This window comes from Staurois parvus, unplaced genomic scaffold (assembly GCF_062004578.1).
Source record: "Staurois parvus isolate SC_StPar_1 unplaced genomic scaffold, SC_StPar_1.0 ptg000365l, whole genome shotgun sequence".
In the NCBI taxonomy this organism is placed as follows: Eukaryota; Metazoa; Chordata; class Amphibia; order Anura; family Ranidae; genus Staurois; species Staurois parvus.
In genome coordinates, this window is record NW_028318161.1 from 3,581,419 (window position 1) to 3,607,011 (window position 25,593).

A 25,593-nucleotide genomic window follows, 5' to 3' on the forward strand; every position below is an offset into this window, starting at 1 on the left:
AGGGAAACGTTAATGGTTTTTGTTTTTAATATTTTAAAGTTGAAGTCTAATCTTAAACCTGCTCCTGTGAGGAACTGGCATGAGTTGGTGAGAAGGGCAGGGGTCGGGCACCAACTCATGCCAGTCAATCTCACACCGTGCTGTCACTTGCGTAACAATGCCATTCTCAGCTGCACCCTGCACAAAGATTTTCCAGCTCGTGGGACCACAGTCTAGGTGCCAGCAGCCTGAGAGCGATTGTCACTGAGTTAGGTTAATTACGCAATTAACCCTTCAAACTCCAGACTGTCACCAGATAGCTTTGGGCCTATCAACCCTTCATAATGTTAGCAAGAACAAATGTGAACAATCAACGTCTGTAACACACACTATCACCACAGACAAATATATTCAGAAGATTCTTATATACAGTAGAACTCTTCAAGAGACAGGTATACTTTTAGTTTCCATTAAAAGCTTTAGAGACAGTTTCAACACTTTTCAAAATAGGGTTTATTACTACAAAGGTCAAAATGGTGCAATTAAAATATTTACAGAAAGGGATGTTACTAAGACATAAAGAGAACAATAAAGCAACAGATAACAAAAAAAGAGTTAAGAAGGCAGAATACTTGCAAAGTCCTGGTTCCTGACCAGGCCATTTTTTGCGATACTTTAACTGACAATTGCGCGGTCATGCAACGCTGCACCCAAATGAAATTTACATCCTTTTTTTTTTCCCCATGAATAGAGCTTTCTTTTGGTGGTATTTGATTTGGTGGTGTGTTTTTCCATTTTTTGTGCTATAAAAAAAAACCAACCATTTTGAGAAAAAAACAATATTTTTTACTTTTTGGTATTAAACATGTCCAGTGAAAAGAAATTAAATATCAAGTTTTGTCATGAGTTTAGGCCAAAATGTATTCTGCTACATGTCTTTGCTAAAAAAAAAATCTCAATACGTGTAAATTAAGTGGTTTACGTGAAAATTATAGCGTTTACAAATGACGATATGTATACTGGGCTTTTTTTTTTTTTAAAATGTTTTGTTACTAGTAATGGCAGTGATCAGTGACTTATAGTGGGACTGCAGCGGGCATTCTGACACTGGGGGGAACTGACTTGGTGTCAATGACATCCCCAGTGACACCAATACAGTGATCAGTGCTAAAAAAAAAAAGCACTGACACTGTACTAATGGCACTGGGCATGAAGGGGTTAACGTGTGGGGCGATCATGTGCTGTTTTACAGGATGTTCTGTGTTTTTGCTTCACTGTACGCACACTGTTTTGCATGGCTGTGCCGTGCACAGCCATTCAGAGCAGTGTGCAGGAGCTGACAGGGAGGAGAACTGTTTTGTTTACCAACAGTTCTCCCCCCCGTCAAAGATCCTCAGCAAGTAATCACCACAAATGGCAGCGCAGGTCGGGCGTGCCCCCCCCCCCCCTTCCTGGAAATGCAAAATCACATTTATATACGTGATTTTGCACACAGCTGCCGCCCTGTAGCAGTATATTTGCTAGGGGCAGCGTTTAAAGCGGTTAAACGAGAGCTCCATCATCGCAAGTCCTCTCAGTCCCTTTCTATGATATCAAGGGGGTGTGGACAGAGACCAACTGACCAATAATCTGGTTTAAAGGATGGGTGCTAGGAGGTCCCCAAATTTATGACCAACTCGCAAATACAGTTTTGCACTAATATTAATAACCTCCAATACGTGCAGGTAGTAGTCTAGCAACTGGCAAATTATTATTCAGAATTATATTTTGAACCCAGAGATACCAAACACAGTGTACCTTTGCCACCTAGGAGGGAAGAAACTGCTTTCTTTCCTTTCCTATGTACCAACGTAGTCATGTATGACCTTGATTTGTTCGGTATGATATTTCCTATTCAAATATATACCTAATATTAATGTGCCCTGTCCCTGTTGAATTGTATGTAGAATTGTTACATGTGGAATAGATGTTTTATGCCATGCTCTGCATTCCTAGGGCTCTGATGGCCGTACAGGTCATGTGTGACTGCTTGACTGAGTAATTATTTTTTTACGATAGGGCAGAGGAAAGTGTTTTTCATGGTTCGTGGAAACACACACATCCTGCCAAGACTAATTAGCTGTTTGCAGCCCTGGACGCTGGTGACTATTTGTGTTTTAATTAAGATAAGAGGTTCTTTCGAAGTTCGTTAAAAGTTACAGCTACAAATTCCAGTTTTCAGGAGGAGGGGAAGAAGATTATTGCTCATGAAAAACAAAAATGGCTGTTGTGTACAGGTTCCATGTCCCTATTGCGCACAATCATTACAGCTCCCACCCCCATTCTAAGTTGTTTACTAACTGTGGATGAAAGATGTCTTTACATAACCCATCTAAGGGTGCTCTGGTCACATGACCGGCTCCCAGAGCTGGCTTGAGGGAAGATGAGATATTGCTGACTATTGTACAAGAAATTGTCAACCAGCCCAACCTACCACTGGCCTTTTGTTTGTGATGTGCATTGCCCTTCCATGTGCACCTTACTGTAAAGGATTTCCTAGCACACTTACCAGCCAGCTTGCAAAACAACCAAAGTGGCTCTGTCTAACAGTTTGCATTAAAAACGGAGGGTTTTGTTTCCACACATTTTGCAAAAATGTGTATAAGCCGCAGTGCCCACATAAAGGGACCTTTGTATATACTGCAGTCCTAACTCCAATTTTCCAGAGCCTCATATTAGGCATTGCTTATTTTCCACCCATCTACCTAGGCAATACAATCTATAGTGTAGCTAACTGAAGACTAAATAAATATCAATGAAATAAGGACACACTTTATTACTTTTGACATATAACAGAGTTGCAGTTTACCAAAGAGCTTGATAAATTCTTCATTCGCTAAATTTGTGTAGGCAGCTACTGCCACTGGCTGTCTTCCAGCCAGCCTCTCTCCTCTAGCTTCCCTGTTGTCAGGCTCCAATGCCTGCTCTTTCTGTCTTTATCACCTGCTGCTGTGTAGTGGGCTTCTCTCCCCTCTCTTCACTGCTGCTGACAGGAGCGCTTCTCTGCGTAACATCCCACTCCTGGCAGTACAGCAGTAGACCAATCAAGGATAAAGGAAGAGAACTGTAGGATATGTAGTTCTTAAAGGGGCGCTGTACAATGTAGGCTATGAGGTTTGGACTTGAATACCCAGGATTTCCTGCTGATAAAAGGAGTGGAGACAGAACTTTTCTCGGGCAATTCTGGAGAGATCGGGGCACTCTAGGGTAGGGAGCCAGAAAATACAGACCTGCTGCAGTGGTCTATACACTACACTAGAGAGGATGGAGCCTGTGCAGCTGCTGAGGTGACATCTTGGTGTTCTGTTTGTCCAAAGAGCCTGCAGACCAGAGTTGAGGACTGAGACACTGAAGGCTCTCCTGTCTTGCTGGGACCCGATGCCGGAGGGGCCCGAGCTGAGAGACTGAGGCTTGTGCGGACAGGATTGTGAGGACCTGATGTTTGCACAGGTGTGTCAGTGGGGACCGAGCATCTTAGAGTCATGGCAGAACAGAGAATCCATCATGTTGCAACTCTTGCGGGGAAAGCGCTATACTAGCACCAGTGAATGAGTTCATAAATAAGACAGACTTTCATTAAAATGAAAGCATGGGACTTTGGTTATTATGCCACAGTTTCACACAATCATTGTTACCATATTTTGAATTCAAGAGGCCAGTACATACAATTTCCCACTCAGCTGTTCAGTTTCTGCATCTATTCAGAAGCCAAGTGCAGCAAAATACTTTGTCATTACTGTCAGTACTGTGTATAAAAAAAAAATGTACTTCTAAAGAGGTGTGTCCCATGACCAGGATTACTGCGCAAATTTACATTTTCGATCAAGTTGGATAATATAGCTTACACTATTCTTCCAACCGATTGTGAATATGAGAACTACAACTCTCATAAACAGTTTAATTTATCCGCCCCCCTCTTTCCTGCCTTGTATTCTGTGGTTCACAAGGTGTTCTCTAATTGGAAAAGGGGACAGGGGTGGATAAACAACTTTAGGACTTCTGTGGCATTATAAATGACAGAATAAGGAGCCCTTTTCATTATAAAGTGTCTAATGGCATATTGGAACTGTCAAGGTAAAGGGACACCTTGGCACTGTTAAGTTTCTGCAGTGCATTCATCCTATGAATCCTTGAATTTTTTTGAATATTAAAGTGGAAGTAAACTCACTTTTTTTTAATCTATGCCTACAGGTAAACCTACTCTAATTAGTACCCATAGGTACGGTAAATATCTCCTAAATATACACTGTTTAGAAGACATTTACTTTAGTAGCAGCCACTGACATCACTGATGCATACGCACTGGACAACATGCCATGCATTGAGAAAGCTGGGCCGTGGCCGTGACTTTTCGCATGCATGTTTGGGAGTGATGTCACAGCTCAGCCATTCAAGTGCCCAGAGCCAGGAGGACCAGGTGAGGATGGAAGTGCTGTCAGCATGCCACTGGAGGGCTTTGTTTTTAAGGGAAGGCTGTCATGTGCTAGTATGTGATGCATACTAGCACATTATAGTATCCTATATTTTTTTTTTTTTTGCTTCTTTTTTGCGGTTTACATCTGCTTTAAAATGTGAGGTTTTTAACAGCTGTATGTAATTTTGTAATTGTGACAGTAAAGCAAGAGTTATGGAATGGGAATACTTGTAAAACAGCAAGGATAATGTGAAGCTTGCAGTTACCAATTGCAACCAATCAGATTGCGTTTTGAGATCAATGAAAATATATTTTGATTGGTTTGCCTAGGTTATTTAACATTGAGATTTAGGGCCCTTTTCACATGAGCAGTCAGTCTAGATCCATCTGTCAGTTTTTCACATGGATCTAAACTGAACCACAATGTTTGTCTATGGTCAGGCGGATGCAAACAGATGTAGCTCCGCTTACATCAGAGTTTACATTTACAGGGAAAAAAAGTGTTTTTCCAGACGTACAGTGGGGATCGAAAGTTTGGGCACCCCAGCTAAAAATTTGTATTAATGTGCATAAAGAAGCCAAGGAAAGATGGAAAAATCTCCAAAAGGCATCAAATTACAGATTAGACATTCTTATAATATGTCAACAAATGTTAGATTTTATTTTCATCATTTACACTTTCAAAATAACAGAAATACAAATTTTTAGCTGGGGTGCCCAAACTTTCGATCCCCACTGTAAATGGAGGACACCCTTGTACATGTCCATTACGTTTTTACATTTTTGGGGGGCAAGAAACATTTTTTTTTTTTTCTTTTATGCTACTGGACACTTATGACTATTTTCTTCAACAACTAAAAATATGTACATTAAACCATTATACATCTATACATACGTACATACATTTTTAACTCAATTGCACTGATGAAGGATGTACCTCCTAACCCTCTTGTATTGAACTGTATTGTCTCCAGTTATATTGTAAAGCGCTGAGCAAACTATTGGCACTGTATAAATCCTGTATAATAATAATGTACAAACTAATGTAAAAGGATTCCATTTTTGTGCGTTTTTTTAAATTCAGTTTTAGTGTCGGAATTGATGGCACTCTTTTCTTAGGATTTCTTAGGTAAGTCTATTATGCAGTAGATGAAAGCTGACTGGCAACAGTAGCTATATACTCTTATGCCTTCTGTTGTTTCAGAATAATAATTTCTCAGTTACAGCTAAGGTGGACATAGAAAAAATATAGTGCTTTCAAGAAAAGTGCAATTTCTTGAATATTCATCTAAGATCGATAAGATCATATAAACGCTGGAGTTTTTGGCCAGTGAGTTTGAACAATCATATACAATACACATGTGCCTAGTCTTTAGCTGTGTATTTTTTGCATACAGTATGTTTGGTTCTCAATTGAATAAAAAAAAAAACTGTTTACTGAATGAAAAGCCTGTTGTGGTGTCCTGAAACTATGGGTAGACAAAGTGTGGAATCCTTCACATCAGAGTCATGCAGATATCTCCTTCAATACAGGGGTTAACTGCTGGCCAGACTTCATGTGCGCAGTATTTTTAATTCAGGAGAATTGGCTTTAAAACACTTATTCCATTAAAGGAAAGTATGTCCAGAAGACAATATGCCATAGTAAACCTCAATTTGTCTTCTTTTCACAAAGTTCTTTTTTTCCGCTCGTGACCAGCATGCTTGTGAATACTTTTTAAGAGCAGGAGTGATCAAAAGGTCAGTTTGTGATTTTTAGTACTATGCCCATTCTTTTGTCTTGCAAAACCTGTTTCTTTCTTGTGTCAATGTAAGAGTATTATGTAAGTACGTTGTATTCATTCTGTGGCCTTTTCAAATGTTTTTCGTTGTTTTTAAAACATTAGGTTCTATCTATCAGTGTTTAGAAATACATTTAGACTTCATCTTAAGTTTTAAATTGGAACTATAAGCAAAACTTTTTTTTCATTTTGGACAGAATAAGGGGGGGGGGGGGGTTATATGTAGCAATTGTGCACACAGATATGGACGCAGTCATCCATCTTGCTCAAGAGTCCCCATCTTGTATCATTCTCTCTCCCTCCAATCCTCCTCTCTCAGGAATGGGGTGTGTGTGTGTTGGGTTCACAAGGACATTAGGCACAGTTGTATACACTTCATGGTTGTAATCCCAAATTAGCTGGTACCCAGGTGTCTGTTAGCTTCTCATTCAGAGATGATCGTAAAGCTATAAACCAGTCCTTCACTGGACATGAAACACATTCCAGAATAGCCGTAAAACATACATCCCATTTAAAAACCACATTTCATAACTTAAAATAAGGAATACATACAATCAAACAAAGCATATATTCGGATAGCTCAGTTTAATGCGCGTCGGTTGATATCTTACACCCCTAGATTACATCTACCCGAGAACAAAAAGCGCTATCTCTTTAACCGTCACATGTAGATATGTCATATCTGATATCTAGACGTTCAGCAGATGATTCTGCATATTATCCTACAAGTGGATAGGATGCTCCATGTACCTATGGAAGATTATTGACCATGGTATAAACGTGTGAGGGATTTGGTCATAGAAGAGTTCCCTGCCTAAACACCCTCCCCAAATGAGGCAATTGGTTCTCTGCTTTAAGGAGACACCCTGCTGGTGGACTAGAAAATAGGCTGTCAGGCCTAAGAGAGATAAGTTGAAGAATTCTCCCTTTTTACCATCAGGAACCAACTTGGGAGAATGGGACCTTTTTGTTCAGGACCTTGATCTGCTTAAACCAAGGCTGACAAGTATTCTACCTCTCTAAACTTCTTTCTCTCTCTATTTACATATATATATATATATATATATATATATATATATGCTACATCTTTTTCTGTAAATATTTTTATTGCACCATTTTGACCTTTTTAGTAATAAATTCTATTATCTGAAAAGTGTTGAACTGTTTCTAATGCTCTTTAATGCAAACTAAAAATCCCTGTCTCTGAAGAGCGCTACTGTGTGTTTTAAAACCTTTGGATACATCTGCCTGCAGTGACGGTGTGTATCCAGACGCTTATTCAAACATCATAGTGTTACTGCTAAGATTGGTGAGTTTCCTCTTTCTGTGTACAAAAAGGAGGTGGTGGCAGTGTGAAGGGTTAATTGCGTAATTAACCTGACCCAGTAACAATCGCTCTCAGGCTGCGGTACATAGATTGTGGTCCATTAGCTGGAAAATCTTTGTGCAGGGTGCAGCTGAGCATGGTATTGTTACGCATGTGACAGAGCGGTTTTAGACTGGCTAGTCCCTCGGTCACGAGTTGGTGAGAAGGGCTGGGGGTCTGACGCCGTGACCGTCACATAATATACCCCCTGTAAGTTAAATTTTTGCCATCTGTGTTCCATTAGGGAGATTTACCTTAATTTCCTGTCTCATAGCCAAAGAGGAAGTGAGAGGAAATCCCTGCAAATTAAGGGAATTCCTTGGGGGCCCCCAGGTCACCAGAACTCATGTGCCCATTGGAAGATTTTCCCTCTCTTACTTTTCTGGGAACAATCAAAAATTTGGGGTTTTCGATGATAATGGTGAACCGCAGAAAAACAGTGAAAGAATCATCCTAACCAGGACAAAGATGGGACTAAAAACTAGACAGGTGTTCTAATTCCTCCCACTCTATCCAAAACTAAATAAACAAAAACGTTTTGCAATTTAGTTAAACTTTAGGTCTTCAAGGAGCTTGATTTTAATTTGCCTGTGTTCTCCAAGGATTTTGTTTTTTTTATGTGTATATATATATATATATATATATATATAACTATAGGCAAAACCTTTATTCAGTGTGGATAGAATAAAGTAGGGTTATAATCCCTGTCAGTTTTTACTGCCGTCTGTCTCCCATTGTGGAGATTTCCCTTCATATCCAGTCCCATAGCCAAAACAGGAAGTGAGAGCAAATTCCTGCAAATTAGGTGAATACCTTGGGGGCCCCCCCAGGTCACCAGAACTAGGAGAATGTATTACTTTCCTGAACACACTCCCCTTTTAGTTCTACTTTTAAAGTGAATCAATCAGTATATTAACCATTAGAAACACACATACGCAAATGATGGGAGCCACTCTATATGCCTTTAGAAGTACAACTATTGCACCACACTGCTAACCAAGAGACAGCGTGTTTCTGTAACAAACACATGTGGATGCCCTATTTTAGTTTTATAATTACAAGCAGTATATAGAAACCAGGCTTATTGAAATATTTACAAAATTGCTGAGATCACAGTAACCTGTTACAGCAAACCTGTTTCAACATTGGGAAGTTAAGAATGAGTTGGATTTAAAATACTGTATATAGTGAAAGCTGCATGTGAAAATGATCAGACCCAAAGATACAGACAGCTGAATTTATATGCAAATCTCATTTCATCTTTCATGTAAAAACCTCTTTGCATAGGACTTTGAAGTGGTTTTAAACCCTTACATATAGCTAGTGAAGTGACTGGTGATACACAAAGATGAAACAAATCATCCTACATAGGTTGTACCTGTTTATCTGCAGTACGCTCTTCTCTACATCCATTCAAAGTGCTGAATTTTAAAGCTTGTCTGAAAGTTCAGAAAAAAAGGGCAGAGAGCTGAAATAACATACTGCAGAGCTCAGTGAGGAGAGCACTGAGAGGTGATTGGAGGGAAGGGACACGCCCCCCTCTACAAACATCACAGGAACAGAGCTGAGGCTGTCAATCTGCTGGGGCTCCCTCCTCTGTTGTCAGAATTTGTCAGAAGTGATTCATGCTGATAGTAGAGGAACGAAGCAGCAGACAGAAATTATACTAGGTGCTCTTAATTAAGACAAGTACACACTATCGAGGGATATGCTTCATTCATATTTCATGTTGAGGTTTACAACTGCTTAAGATACACGGACAAATTGAAGCCAAACTCCAACTAATACTTTATATACTGTTACAGCACACATTTGTTTTCCCTTTTGGAATAAGGATTTTACATAAAAAGCTAATCATTGTAAGCACCACTGTCAGTAGTAAATGGTTTATATTACCCCTGTAACTGATAAATTTTGCTGGAGACTTTGTTCTTTGGAAAAACAGACTTACTGGCCAGATCACCAGATGTTTATATGTCATGATAGATGCATGTTTCTTAAAATTAGACAAAAATTTGTTCTTCCAAACTAAGGGATTAATGGTTAAAATGTATTTGGAACATAGTCCATTAACCAGGGGGCTATTGGCCATTATTTAAACCCAGACAGTTGTGCAATAAAAAAGGTTCTTGTGCCAGTGGGTGCAAGTGGGTCAAGCACCATACAATAGCTTGTTTTATTGCAGTGGATTAGACGAGTCCTTTTAGAAAGTGGGATTTGTACCATGGGATGTCTTTTTTTTGTTTAGTTTTTTTCTCTCTTTAGAACTTTTTTGGCACAATTAAGTGTATTTATAGACCTGGCAGATAGTATTGAGTCCTTTTTGTTATCCATTAGGCAGAGTACTATTGCTATTTGTAATTTAGGGGACTTAACGTGAAGACTTGTTGCAATGCTGTAAACCTTATTAATACAAACTGTATTTTTTTAATCCAAACTATCCATTTCTATTACACATTACAGTGTAGGATATGACAGGATTACATTAGGCGAAGTAAGAAAGATTACTTTAGAGATTAGAATGTGTTTAAAGGATAAGTTCACATTTTGCTAAAAATAATAAATGCACATTTTTTGCAGGTAAAAAATATATGCAGTTATTTTTTGTTACAGGAGCCTGTAAAGCATTGCACCAATGAACAGCAGATCGCAGATGCCATGCAGGTTTCCTGCAGACCTATCAGTATATCTGCTTTCCTGTACAGGCAAGTACATATACTGACCGGAACAATCAATGCACTACTATGGCGCTCCACAACTCCGTGGTAGTTCATTGAGAACTACAATCCTTAGTGACTGTCAGGACTTGTAGTTTCTCATTCAGAGGACTGTTTTTTCTACATTTTGACAGCTAGCAGGAGGAGAAGATCCCCTGCTAGCTGTCAAAGTGAGCGAGCGGAGAGGAGTGGGGCTGGTCTATTGATAACATGTTACATCCTGAATATGGGTGTAACATGTTTTGAAAGGTGAACTTATCCTTTAAATGTTGGCTAATACAACCACCAAAAGATTGTTTTCTCAGTTGCACAGTACAGGACACATGCTCTTTGGTCTTTAAAGGGTTAGTTACCCATATAAAGACATTTGCAAAACATTTTTTTTGCATTGCAACATATTCATTGCATTATTTTGCAGTCCTCCATGTTGCAAAAAAAAAAAATTACTTTTAAAACTGATTTTTCCATTGGGCTTCCCTCTCTGTCTTGTCTTGAACGAGCACTTGGTTTTGTTTCCTACCCATGCATGCACAGTCCGCTGTGGGACCCAGGCCGGTGGTGAGTAGGTGGAATTAGGTAGAATTAGGATTAAAAACTCAGGAGAAGCAACCACCGGAGTATCCAAGGTCGTGCAGCTCCAAACCAAGACTGGGGAAGCCCGAACAAACTGCGAAGTGAAACAACAAGAAGCGCACTAACCTTGTGCATTACCTCAATAACCAAAATTTATTAAATGAAGGAAAGGTACTCACAAACAGCGAATAAAAACAGGCATGTAAGTCCACCCAGGGACTTCAAAGGTAAGAGGCCAGCGCGAATCCCATCATGGGTGTAGGTACTCAGTCCAGCTGACGCGTTTCGAAGGTCATGCCTTCTTCCTCAGAGCTCAAGCTTCTGAGGAAGAAGGCATGACCTTCGAAACGCATCAGCTGGACTGAGTACCTACACCCATGATGGGATTCGCGCTGGCCTCTTACCTTTGAAGTCCCTGGGTGGACTTGCATGCCTGTTTTTATTCGCTGTTTGTGAGTACCTTTCCTTCATTTAATAAATTTTGGTTATTGAGGTAATGCACAAGGTTGGTGCGCTTCTTGTTGTTTCACTTCGCTGTGAGAGTGAAAGACAGACCGCTCATGTGTGGATACATAATGAAGCCGGTTGCTTGTTCTTGAGGTGCTGTGCCTGGAGTCGTACATTCAATGGTTAGTTTGTCCTGCTATCTAAGCAGACGACAGAGAGCAAGCCAAATGGAAAAAGCAGCTTGGTGAGTAAGTGCTATGTGTAAAAGTCGAGGACGGCATATTAAAATATTAACCACTTGTCTACCACCCTACAGCAGATATTCTGCTACAGGGCAGCTGCTGTGCACAAAATCACATATATATATATACGTGATTTTGCAGTTCCAGGTGGGGAGCGCACTCCGCCCTACCCACGCTACCATTGGTTGCAGCGGATGTCAATCACCAGGTCCCAACCAGTGATTCTCGGCCGGCACTCTGTGATCACTGTAAAGCTGAGAGGGGACAGATATGTCTCCCCTCACAGCAGAGAGTGAAAGCAGCATGTCTGCCTAGTAAAAGGGCACACAGTGTAAGCACAGCATAACACACATTTAACCCTTTGATTGCCCCAAATGTTAACCCCTTCCTGCCCACATAAATCAATTAATTTACACATATTGGGATTTTTTTTTTAGCAATGACATGTAGCAGAATATATTTTGGCCTAAATTCATGAAGAAATATATATATTCTTTATTGGATATGTTTTATATCAAAAATTCAAATATATATATATATATATATATATATATATATATATATATATATATATATATATATATATATATATATATATATATTTTTTTTTTTTTTTTTTTTTTTTTTTTTTTTTTTTTTTTTTTTTTTTTTTTTTTTTTTTTTTTTTTTTTTTTTTATAAATTGACGCTCTTTTTTTGTTTATAGCATAAAAAATTAAAAACACAGGGATGATCAAATTCCACCAAACGGAACATATATTTGTGGGGGGAAAAAAAATGACATTGCTTGACCATGCAGTTGTCAGGTAAAGTAACGTAACTCATATCGCAATAAATGGCTCAGTCATGAAGGGGGGTAAATCCTCTGGAAGGCAAGTGGTTAAGGAAGCAGTAATGATTTTTTTTTTTTTTAATACAAATGTCAACAAAGGTGAACTAACCCTATAACCATGTATTACCATTGATGCAGCTAGTCAGTCTCAGTCAGTCTCTCTCTCGCTCTCTCTCTCTCCCTACAAGGAGACAGCTGCAAAGGCTGTCAGGACTTGTAGTTCATTCATTCACAGAAAACCTGTGAATAACTGATGCGACCGGGCAGGCATACCGTGTTTTTTTACAATTGTCACTGCTAGTGGGGAGGAGAAGATCCCCCGCTTGCTGTCACAACGGGGAGCAGGGGCTGGCCCATTCATAACATGCTACAACCTGAATATGGGTGTAACATGTTACAAAAGGTGGACTTATCCTAAGCTTTGACAAAAGCTGTTTGGCTTCTATTCAGAGCTGCACCAGATTTTGCACTATCCAGTTTTGGTAAATAAACCCCATAGTATGTGTAGATAGCGATGTTCCCCGATGGGGCTGCTGAAAAAAAACTGGGGCTCCCTTACCTGTCCAGAGACTGCCTACCCTGTTTCCAGTCCCAGTAGCTGACCAATAAACGTAGGCACCAGTCTAGGAGTCTTCTTATGGTTTGTTGCAGATTTCAAAGAAAAATGCAGGGAGGATTTAGAGTGCAGGATACCAAAAGCACAATAACATTTTGAGGACAATTTCATGAATAATCCCAGTACTAACAGGCCCTTTTGTAATACTGAGGAAGAGGGCAAAATCAAATAAATCAGTGACTCTATGGGAGTAGTCCGTTTCTCTGTAGTTGCTGTCTGACCCTCAATGCAATGAGGAAGTTCCACAATACCTGGAGTTACAGGTGATAGGCCCTTCCCTGCTCCTTCTTTTCCTCTCTGCTCCCTCCTCCAAATTAACAGATTGAACAAGCTGCTTGAGACTGCACTGTCCCTTTTACCACTTTGCTGATGAGAAGTATTTGGTGCATGCTCTCCCCAACTGGAAGTTCAGGGGAGCGGTGCTTAGAGATCAGGAGGCAGCTGCATTGAAAGTTCTTAAGGGCATCTACTTGGACAAAAATTTTAACAAATGGTTTACTGGACATTTTTTTTTAAATGAATGTGTTCACAAGATTCCTCCCCACTTAGCCTCCACAGCAACTTTATCTTACAGCATTTTCTAAAGTAAATTTTTTCTAATTTAAATAAAAGCATGTTATACTTACCTCAGCGGCCCCGAACCTACTTTGGGGTCCCCTGCTGCCTGTTGTGACGGTTGCAGCGTCAGACCCCAGCCCATCTCACCAAACTCGAGACCGAAGGACTAGCCAATCTAAAACTGCGCTGTCACATGCGTAACAATGCCACGCCCAGCTGCACCCTGCACAAATATTTTCCAGCTAATGGACCACAATCTGTGTACCTGCAGCCTGGGAGCAATTGTTACTGGGTGAATTTTATTACGCAATTTAACCCTTCACACTGCCACCACCTCCTTTTTGTACAGAGAAAGCGGAAACTCGGCAATATCAGCAATAACACTATGATGTTTGAATAATCGTTTGTATACACAATACACCGCAGACAGATGTATGCAGACTTTTAAAACACACAGTAGCGCTCTTCAGAGATGGGTTCTTAGTTTGCATTAAAGCGCTTTAGAAACAGTTCAACACTTTCAGAAAGTAAGATTTATTACTAAAAGGTCAAAAGGGTGCAATAAAAATATTTACAGAAAAAGATGTAGCCAATACATATATAAATATACAGAGAGCAATAACACAGCAAAGAGATAACAGAAGTTTTTAGAGAGAGTACTTTCCAAAAGTCCTGGGTTAAGCAAGTTTCCTGAGCCAAAAGGGTGCCTTATCTCCCAAAGTTAGTTCTGATGTTAAAAGGGAGGATTCTTCAACTTCAACACGACCTACTCAACTTAACTTAACTCTCTGCTCCAAGCATCACAGCCTTTCTAGGAACTCAGCAGGGTGTCTCCTTGAAGCAGAGAAGCAATCATTTCATTTTGGGGAGGGTGTTGCAGGCAGAGACCCAAGCTAGAACCAAAATCCCCCCCAGTTTATATCATGATCCATAACTTCCCTTCGGTGTATGTAGCAGCCTTGCCACTAGTAGATTAATATGCAGAAGCATCTGCTGAACGTCTAGATATTAAATATGACATACCTGCTTGGGACGGGTAAGGAGATATTTTCTGCTCTCCTGTAGATTTCAGCTAGGGGGTGTAATATATCAGCCGACTTGTATTAAAGTGACCGATCTGAATATATGCCTGGTTTCCTTGTAAGTCTTCCATATCTCCAGATCTAAAATTATATGGAAAAGGGGATTTTTAAATGTGAGTCTGTTTTACAGCTAGCTGGAATGTCTTTCAATCTCAGTGAAGGACTGGTTTATGGTTTTACGATATCTCAGATTGAGAAGCTAACAGACACCCGGGCACCAGCTGGTGTGGGATTTATAACCCTGGAGCTCTCCCACTGTGCCTGTGATCTCTGGCATCATACAGACCACATTCCTGAGGGAGGGGGGAAATTGGAGGGAAGCTGATTTTGGAGTAGAAATGACACAAGATGGAGGATCCTTTGCAAGATGGATGACCGCGTCCATCTCTGTATGCACAATTGCTACACCTGTCCCTCCTCTTTTCTCTGTGCCCCTATAGCAAACTGCTTGCTGTGGGGGAAGATGTGTGGGATTGATCCCAAGCCAGGCTGTGTGTGTCCATATACACACACAGCATGGCCCAGCCCCACCCTCTGCTCCCTCCTCACAGCATTTGTCAATGGCACCCACTGCTATCTCTGTCCCTTTAAGTAGACAGAGAAAAGAGATGCAGCCAAGCACAGTGCTAGATTGACTGAGGACTTGGGTAAGTATATAGGTAGGAAGTTGTGAAATGTTTTTTCTCCACAGTGCAAGGAATGCATTAAGATAAATGTTTTCGCTTTAGAACAGTATTAAAGTAGATTTTCATGCAAACCACTTTAGACAGGTTGGCAACATGTGTGTGTATACAAGACACTCTTACTTGCCAAAGGGATTGTAATTTTGGCCAGTGAAATGAACTTGTCTTAGTGTCACTCTACTTCCTACTGTTTTCTGAGCCTGGTCACTGTAGATGAGTGATGTCACTGATTCACTGTCCAGTGAGAAATTGGGAGGCGTTGGATGACATTGGAAGCCGCAAAGCTGGACCCAAATGATTAATTGCTTATTAGGAACTACATCTGTCCCCTACCTGGCTGTCCTGTATGTAAATTACAAAATTGGCTGGCCAAATGTAAAAATGTTTGAACAAAACTATTAACCTACAAGTTCAACAGTGTATTTAGCTGTTTTCCTGGAGTTTTGGTTTGAGATGTGATAGATTTTACGCTGTCTTACCTGTCCAGGGCTGGGACAGTGTTTTAAGCCTCAGGCCTAGTGCTCCTTTGCAGGCCAGGAAACAATATGTACTGTAATTATTGCATTTCCAGCATGGGTCATGTACTCAAGATGGTCTTTCTTCTTAATGATGTCTCCTAGCTAGCGTGTCAGTTTGCAAAGAAGAATCTAGTGTGCAGGAGGCCTGAGAAACTCAGTAGAATTAGAACAGGGCTTTTTAAACATCATCTCATCCACATTTCCTATAAAAAATAAAAAAAAAAGTTGCTGAAGGGATGGGGACAAAATCCATATAGTGCATTTAAAGGTGCACTTATCCTTTAGAGCTCTGGAATGCGCAGCTTAGTTGAGTGCTATGAGGAAATCAGATGTCATAAATTGATTTATTTTTTCCCCCTGACATTTTTAAATCCCTAGAGAAGAATTTGGGGTCAGAAACAGTTAACTAGATAATAGAGCCACTTCACAGCTAGACTTGTATGAATACCATCTGTATTTTTGGTGTGGAAGCCCGTCAATCTGGATAATTTCATGGTGGGCAAGAAAAAATAAACATTCCTGGCTATTGAAAGCAGCAGAGCATGTAATCGCACAGAGGCTCTGCGTTAAGGAACAGGGAGAGCTGCTTTGGTGCCTGGAAAATTTGTTTTCAATTTACTGCTTGTAAAATGGAGAAATTCATTAGTGCTTCCTGACCAGTATAGAAGATCATTACGGCTGTGAAATCCCAATCTGAGGTTTGTAATGCATTTTAAGCTTTAGGTGATTTAAAAATTCCTTGTTGCTATGAATATATAAAGCAATTTCACCTTGACCATTTCACATCTGGGCTAATCAAAGGGGAGGTCTTTTTCCCAACAATAGGTAAGTCTCAAAACTACTGCTTTGCATTGTATAGAACAGTGGCCCTTTTGCTTGCCTTTATCCAGCCCTTGAGGTAGATTTCCTGCCACTGACACCAACAATCGGGCACTATTCCTTCCACTGACACCAATGGTGGGGCATAATACTTTCTGCTGACAACAAAAATGGGGCACTATTTCTTCTACTGACATCAACTATTTCTCCCCCTAATACCAAAGATCGGGCTTTGCTTAACCACATGCCGCCCAGCCACTGTAGAAATACGGGGGATGTCAGTGACCCCAAGTCAGTACCCCCCAATGTCAGAATGTCTGCCGTAGTCCCGCAGTCCCGCCATAAGTCGCTGATCACCGCCATAAGTCACTGATCGACGCCATTATTAGTATAAAAAAAAACAAAAAATCTGAATATCTTTCCCGCCATTTGTAAACGCTATAACTGTCACGTAAACCAATTAATTTACACGTATTTAGTGTTTTTTTTTTTTTTTTTTTTTAGCAAAGATGTCGCAAAATGCATTTTGGCAGAAATGTATGACTAAATTTGATTTTTACATTTTTTTTAACTGGACATGTTTTATAGCAAAAAGTCCAAAATATTGTTGTTTTTTTTTTTTTTTTTTTTATAGTACAAAAAATAAAAACTGCACAGGCAATCAAATACCACCAAAAGAAAGCTCAATTTGTGGGGGAAAAAAAAGGATGTAAATTTCATTTATGTACCATTTTGCATGACCGCGCAATTGTCCGTTAACCTAGCGCAGCACTGTATAGCAAAAAAAAATGGCGTAAATTGCAGTATCTATACCATAGTTTGCAGACGCTCTAACTTTCACACAAAGCAATCAATATACACTTATTGGGATTTTTTTTACCAAAAACATGTAGCAGAATACATTTTGGCCTAAATTTATAACTAACTTTTTACTATGTCATTTTTATTGCTGAAAGTAAAAAAATTTTTTTCTTCAAAATGTTTGCCATTTTTTGTTTATAGCGTGAAAAATAAAAAGTGCACAGGTGATCAAATACCACCGAAAGAAATCTCTATTTGTGTGAAAAAAAGGGACGTAAATTTCGTTTGGGTGCAGCATTGCATGACCGCGCAATTATCAGTTGAATTAGTGCAGCGCCGAGTAGCAAAAAGAGGCCTGGTCATTAAGGAGGGTAAATCCTCAGGAGGTCAAGTGGTTAATCACACTGGGCAGTCTGGCCATCCTAAAATCTGAAGGACAGTAAACTGGCCCTTTCTTTAGGATGTTTGGAGTCCCCTGGTATAGAACATTAAACTCTATCTGTAGTTTAAAACATTTTATTTCCCATTGTCCACCCACCCCTTTGTAAATGCCATCTCTTATGTATTTACTTTCTTTCCTTACAAGTGAAGAAATACTCTCCTCCACAGGAGACGTGATCCACCAGAGATCCCTGCATCATTTCCACCAAACATAAGTCTTTGTGTTTGGTACCAGTCCTATTCTGATTTGGCAGGAATGGGGAGGATTATAATCGGTGATGTTCCTCAGCATACATAAGGACACTGCTGTACAGGGGGACAATCTTGCAGAGATCTCTGAACAAGCATTGTCACCCTGCAGAAGGCCTGTGGACAGACAATATCACCTATTATTTGTTAAATGAATAAAGTAGTTTTAAATAACCTAGTTTTTTTTTAAACCCTAACAATAGTTTTTTCTTATTTTCTCCCTTTTGGTCTCCTAAATATACCATTGGAAGCGTTGTTATATATTGTTTTGAGAAGTCCAGAAAAAAATCCCTACTAGAAATAGCCAATAAAAGAATAACCTCAAGGTCTTGATTTATTATGAAAAAATTAATACTATGATAATGAAGACGGGAGAGTCACTGGAACAAAAGATACAATAACTACTTCCATAAAAATCCTGGCTATGACTTCTACCCCTGCTGGATTCCTATGCTTCAGTCTCTATATCATACACCAAGACAGGTACCACACGCTATAAATACAAACTTTATTTATCAAAAAATCTGAAAACCAAAGCATTAAAATTTTGGCCAAGATACGATATAATGTCAACTGCCAACACTGATGATTCCACACCACTCTAAATATATAATTTCTAGTAACAAGTTATAGAAAACCACAATAAATGGCAGTAGAATCCATACATGTTCCATCAGAGTAGTGTTTTGTAAATGTGTAGTAGGCTCATAATATAATGGACTCTTTCTGCATAACAACGGTCTATTGATTTAGAGCTGCATGAAGAAAGTCCATGTAGAGGATGATTCAAATGTAAGGACTCCAACGGTACGTGAGACTAGTGTCGACCCAACTACTACAAATTATATATTTAGAGGGATGTGGAATCATCAGTATTGACAGTTTGTTATATCATATCTTGACCAAGATTTTAATGTTTTGGTTTTTAGATTTTCTTATAAAGCCAGGATTTTTATTTAAGTCATTATTGTACCTACCAAAAATCTTGTGGACTGCTAACTTCCTGTGTTGTACTGTTATCACTTAACATTGTTCCCAGTTCTCTCTGTCAACTGAATAATGCCTCACCCTATTTTATGGCAAGCAAGAGGTGTTCTGTAGTCCTGGCATGTACTTTCTGTCCTAGGACAGAAAGGGGTTTATTTACTAAAGCTGGAGAGTCCAAAATCAGACTCACTTCTGCATAGAAACCAATCAGCTTCTAACCTCAGCTTGTTCAATGAAGCTTTGGCAACGAAACCTGGAAGCTGATTGGTTTCTATGCAGAAGTGAGTCTGATTTTGGACTCTCCAGCTTTAGTAAATAAACCCCAAAGTGTTACTGGCAGGATCACCAGGTGAAAATAGAAGGTAAAAACCTGATAAAAGAAGAAAACAAATGCAGCCACTGCATTGAAGGCCTAATCAATTGCAATACAGTGCCTTGAAAAAGTATTCATACCCCTTGAAATTTTCCACATTTTGTCATGTTACAGCCAAAAATGATAATGTATTTTATTGGGATTTTATGTGATAGACCAGCACAAAGTGGCACTTAATTGTGAAGTGGAATGAAAATGATAAATGGTTTTCAAAATTTTTTACAAATATCTGAAAAGTGTGGCATGCATTTGTATTCAGCCCCCTTTACTCTGATATCCCTAACTAAAATATAGTGGAATCAATTGCCTTCAGAAGTCACCTAATTAGTAAATAGAGTCCACCTGTGTGTGTAATTTAATCTAATTCGAACTAAAGCTGTTCTGTGAAGCCCTCAGAGGTTTGTTGGAGAACATTAGTGAACAAATAGCATCATGAAGGCCAAGGAACACACCAGGCAGGTCAGGGATCAAGTTGTGGAGAGGTTTATAGCAGGGTTAGGTTATAAGAAAAAATATCCCAAGCTTTGAACATCTTACAGAGTACTGTTCAATCGATTATTGGAAAATGGAAAGCGTATAGCACAACTGCAAACCTACCAAGACATGGCTGTTCACCTAAACTGACAGGCCGGGCAAGGAGAGCATTAATCGGAGAAGCAGCCAAGAGGCCCATGGTAACTCTGGAGGAGCTGCAGAGATCCACAGCTCAAGTGGGAGAATCTGTCCACAGGACAACTATTAGTCTTGCACTCCACAAATCTGGCCGTTATGGAATAGTGGTAAGAAGAAAGCCATTGTTGTAAGAAAGCCATAAGAAGTCCCTTTTGCAGTTTACTGGGAGCTATGTGTGGGACACAGCAAACTTGGAAGAAGGTGCTCTGGTCAGGTGAGGCCAAAATTTAACTTTTTGGCCTAAAAGCAAAACGCTATGTGTGGCAGAAAACTAACACTGCACATCACCCTGAACACACCCTCCCCACCGTGAAACATGGTGGTGGCAGCATCATCTTGTGGGAATACTTTTCTCTAGCAGGGACAGGGAAGCTGGTCAGAGTTGATGGGAAGATGGATGGAGCCAAATACAGGGCAATCTTAGAAGAGAACCTGTTAGTCTGCAAAGACCTGAGACTGGGGTTGAGGTTCATCTTCCAGCAGGACAATGACCCTAAACATACAGCCAGAGCTACAATGGAATGGTTTAGATCAAAGCATATTCATGTGTTAGAATGGCCTAGTCAAAATCCAGACCTAAATCCATATGACAATCTGTGGCAAGACATGAAAATTGCTGTTCAGACACTCTCCATCCAATCTGACAGAGCTTGAGCTATTTTGCAAAGAAGAATGGGCATACATTTCACTCTCTAGCTGTGCAAAGCTGGTAGAGACATCCCCAAAAGGACTTGCAGCTGTAATTGCAGCAGAAGGTGGTTCTACAAAGTAATGACTAGGGGAGCTGAATGCAAATCCACGCTTACTTTTCAGATATTTATTTGTAAAACATTTTGAAAACCATTTATCATTTTCCTTTCACTACACAATTATATGGCACTTTGTGTTGGTCTATCACATAAAATCCCAATAAATACATTTACATTTTTGGTTGTAACATGACAAAATGTGGAAAATTTCAAGGGGTATGAATATTTTTTCATGGCACTGTACATTTCATTTTTGTTCTTGGGTTAAGATACACATTAACATTTGCAATTCTATTTATTCCATAATGCAAACTTTACCTGACAATTTTTACTGATCGACTATGGTTGTACTTGAAGCACACAAAGCTGTGAGGAAATATAACAAGAGTAATGGAGAAGCAATGAGATTTTTATTGCTTTTTGCAGCCTGGAAGCCAACTTCCTCAGAAGCATAGATTCATGTGTTACTGATGAGCGATATAATACAGGACATAAATCAGTGTTTGTTTTTTTCTGCTGGTAAAAACTAGGGAATGCTCCCAGAAAACATGCTCATAAAATGAACATGCAGGAAATTCGTAAACCGAGTGAGCATACCAATGATTTCTATGGTATGTTACCCTTTCATACGTGTTAAGGAATATTTTAATATATAGGGAAAAAAGAAAATCAAGTTGAAGGTTATTTCTTAAGGAAATATGAATTCTTTATTAGTTGCTAACCTGTCTATTGAAACTCGGTCTTGTAATCTGAATGGCTGGGCTTCAGTTGTTTAGGTTAAATAGATTGGAATGTGAAGAGGTAAAAGAAAAAAAAAACTTGAGGGATACGCTTTACTACAGGTGAATAAGAAACCCACATAATACTTTACATTTGGGCCAAACAATTTTGGAAGCTAGTGGTATCTGGACGTAATTAGAAAGAAACACTATTACTCCTTTTAAACTCTAACCATCATTTTTAATGGACCCATGCTGGGATAACATGTGAGGTTTGGGCTCAACCATATTGGATCCATTACTAATTGGATTTATTCAGTCACCACTGTTATTGATAGCATGTCTCTTTACCTGCTATTGGAACTCACTCCCATGGGCTGATAGGCGCATTTACTGAGCACAGCAGCAAAGATATATATATATAATCCTCTTGGCTTCTATTTTCCCTCAGTTTACTCATTGGGGAACTTGATTTTATATGATTGTATAACCTTCACAATCCTTTAAACCACTTATGCGATGGAGGCAGCGAAACGTGTAGACTGATTAACAAGCATATACAGCAAACATGGTGGTGGTTATGTTTTAATGTTTTGTTGGGTTTAATATGTTTATAAATTGTATTCACTTGTGCATTGGGTGACTACCAAAGGTATGTTGAAAGTCCCACACATGCACAGTTCCCTTTTGTCTTTGAACTTTGATACTTTGGTAGTTTGATTACTATCCTAAATTATCTCTTCAATCTACTACATATTTTCAATACTTATCCTCCCTTTGGAGGGATTTCTTCTCGCGTCCTGATTCTGCTAGGAGACAAAAAGTGAAGGGAAATCTCCCCAATAGGACACGGTTGGCTAAATTAAGCCTCCCTTACACTTTCCAAAATGAGAAATAAAGACTTGTCCTTAGTTCTACTTGGAGATTAGTAAATGTTCCAACTATTTGGACATATATGAATAATTCTAGTGGAAAGGTGTTTGCTTATTTAATTTTTGAGCAGTAGTTAAGCTTACCCATAGCAACATGCTTACCATTTTGACACACAAATGTGTTGTGCCATTATTCTTCCCTTATGACAGTGTTTCCGGTTCTTGTCCCTTGCACCAATAACCGCTTACCTCTCCTAGGCTTCAGTTGGGAGCACAGGCATGAGTCCATTAGCAATTGTGTAAAGGAGAATGGGAAAATAGTTGAATTGGCAGACAATTCCTATATCCACTGGCATTAAATAATGAAGTCCTTTCCCTTTGTTTGCAGTGTCATATCTTTTGTTTTCCAAATTACATTTTTGCTATTTTTATCCAACTCCACATTTTTCACTGATCTCCAAGAATTTTACATGGTGGAGGCACAAGAATTGACATCATGTTTTAAGGGCCTTTTGATGGAAAACAGAGACAGACATGTAATTATCACAGTCACACATGCAAGTTAGAGGAATGCTTTGATTGCTGTCATCCTGTCAGTACTCTCTAAACAATGGAAATTTTACACTTTATTTCTGGTAAAAGCGAACATGTGTGAATACTATAGTACTTTGGTAGTTTTCAGTCCATAGTCTGACGTATGTTTTACAGCAATTCCTCATGTTCTGGATCAAATGAAATCTAGATTTTTTTTTTTTCGGCTTGACATATATGGTTGCGTTAAAGGATAATAAATGCACATTTTTTTGCAGGTAAAAAAAAGTGCATTTATAATTTTTGGTTGCAGGTGCCTGTAATGCATTGTATTGGTGTCCTGCAGACCTATCAGTATATATGCTTGTGGACTGTACGGGCAAGCGGATTTCCTGACAGATTAAAAAACTGCCGTGGAGCTCCACAGCACCATGGTAGTTCATTCAGAACTACAAGCCGAGAGCCGCTAAGGCTGTCGGGATTTGTAGTTCATTCAGAGAACACTGCTGCAATGTTTTTAAATAGTGACAGCTTGTACGGGGAACTTTTCCCCATACTGCTGTCACAGGGAAGGGGATAGGAATCGGGCAGTGGCTGCAGCAGTTGGAGTATGTTACATGTTCCACCCTAAAAAATGGGTGGAACATGTAACATTTTCCCAAAGGTAAACTTTTCCTTTAAGAATACCTAATGGCATTTGGAACACTTGATTCAACATAACAGAAGCTCTGATCATAGTTATTTGATTTTGTTTCTGGCACAGCACAACTTGTTTTTTTTTATAGTAGGATATATCTGACTTAGCCAGGTATTAGAACTCTGCTATATACTGAACATTTCCATGTAGATACCGGCAGTATCTTGCTTGACATGAAAACATTAAATGGCTTGTGTGTGTGTTTATGGAAACATTGGCCTGTGGCTGCATATCTGATTTTTTCCTTTTTGTATCTGTTGCCAGCATTGGTATTTACAAAAAACGGTTTCTCGTTACAGCTTGGGTTGGATCTCTTGCCATGGGGATGATCTTCTTCTGCTCTCCAGTAGTGAGCATCTTTACAGACCGGCTGGGCTGCAGGAAGACCTCATCAGGTGGAGCTGCAGTGGCTTTCATTGGATTGTTATGCAGCTCATTTACCACGTAAGTCTTTCGTATTCTGAATCTCAAATTTTTTTTTATCTGCACTCTGATAGTCTAGGCCAGCATTTATCAACCCTTTGAAATCATGAACAATCTTGAGGCACCCCATTGTAAAATGTAAAAAACTAACTATTAGTTTTTCATAAGATAGCCACGTACACACACAGGACACCCAACGTTAGAGGTGATTTATACTTACAAAGCAAACACACCTTTGCACACTGGTACTGATTAGTATTCCAATGTTTCTCTTCCCCATCAGTTTCTCTCTCCTTCAATCAGCTTATGTGAGCATAGTGCTGATGGGCAGGGGAGGGTCAAACAAGGATGCTGTGCAGGTGCCCAATATCCTCCTTATTAACTGATGACATATTTGGTTGTTAGGACTCCGGCAGCTGAAAGGTTCTAAAAGGTGCAGTGACTTTGTGTAACTAAAAGACGGGCTGGATTCACCTTCTGACTTGTATACACTTTTTTTGGGCACTTTTTAGGCATTTTGTCAAGGCACTCCTGAAGAAACTTGAAGGCATCCCAGGGTGCCTGGGCAACCTGGTTGAAAAATGCTGGTTTAGGCCAAAATGAATCTTAAAAGAAATGTTGATGTATCTCTGCCATGTTTTACTGTATACTATCCTAAAAATTCTGTGATTTTTATATAGTGGTATTTACAGGAAATTGTGCAAAATTAAAGACAAATGAGAGAATGTGTGATGTATAGTGCTGTTCAGTGTGTTTTAGGCAGTAGTGGTCAGCTTAATATTGTAAAGCCCCAATAGAAACTAAAGAGGCACAGTGCTATATACTCAAACAAATTTTTAAATATTCAGTTTAGGTCCAAAAAAACATAATGACATTCCAGTTCTATATACATATAGTTATGTATTTTTATATAGTGATTTTCATGTACAGTCACACAAGGATTTTTTTGCCTTCCTCTGGATCAACTGTGGGTGTAGGATTATAACTTATTTTTTTTTGGTTGAAGTGGATGGACTTTTGTCTTTTTTTCAGCCAGACTATGTAACTATTAGTGCTACTTTTTAAAATATCACTGTATTATGATCCAACTCAGTGCCTCAGGGCCTGAAAAATCTGAAGGATTTCACAGCACATGTGACCGGCTCCTGTTTAGCCCTGCCCCCAACTCAAGTCGTAGTAAGATTAGATCAATTTCCTCCACAGTAAGATGTGTGTAGACATGGCTTTCTCAGATATAAGAAGAACATGAGCAGTGTGGTGGCAAAGGTACAGAGGCGCTATGAGCCCACAAATCATTGCCACTACCACCAACGAGCTATATGAGACCATCAGATACCCAATAAACATATTTAGTGCACAAAAACATAACGGTGATTATTAGGAAGGTTTTTGTTTTTTTTTCTTTAATGGGGGG

At 39.4% G+C, this 25,593-nt stretch overlaps 1 protein-coding gene across 1 annotated transcript in view; it reads left to right on the forward strand.

Annotated features, from left to right (window-relative positions):
• The window catches only part of SLC16A2 (solute carrier family 16 member 2), a 342,141-nt gene that overhangs the window by 227,233 nt on the left and 89,315 nt on the right, over nucleotides 1-25,593 (forward strand). Inside the window, exon 2 of the mRNA XM_089685204.1 lies at nucleotides 24,056-24,200. Coding sequence (XP_089541330.1) covers nucleotides 24,056-24,200 — 145 coding nt within the window. The remainder of the gene's footprint in view (nucleotides 1-24,055; nucleotides 24,201-25,593) is intronic.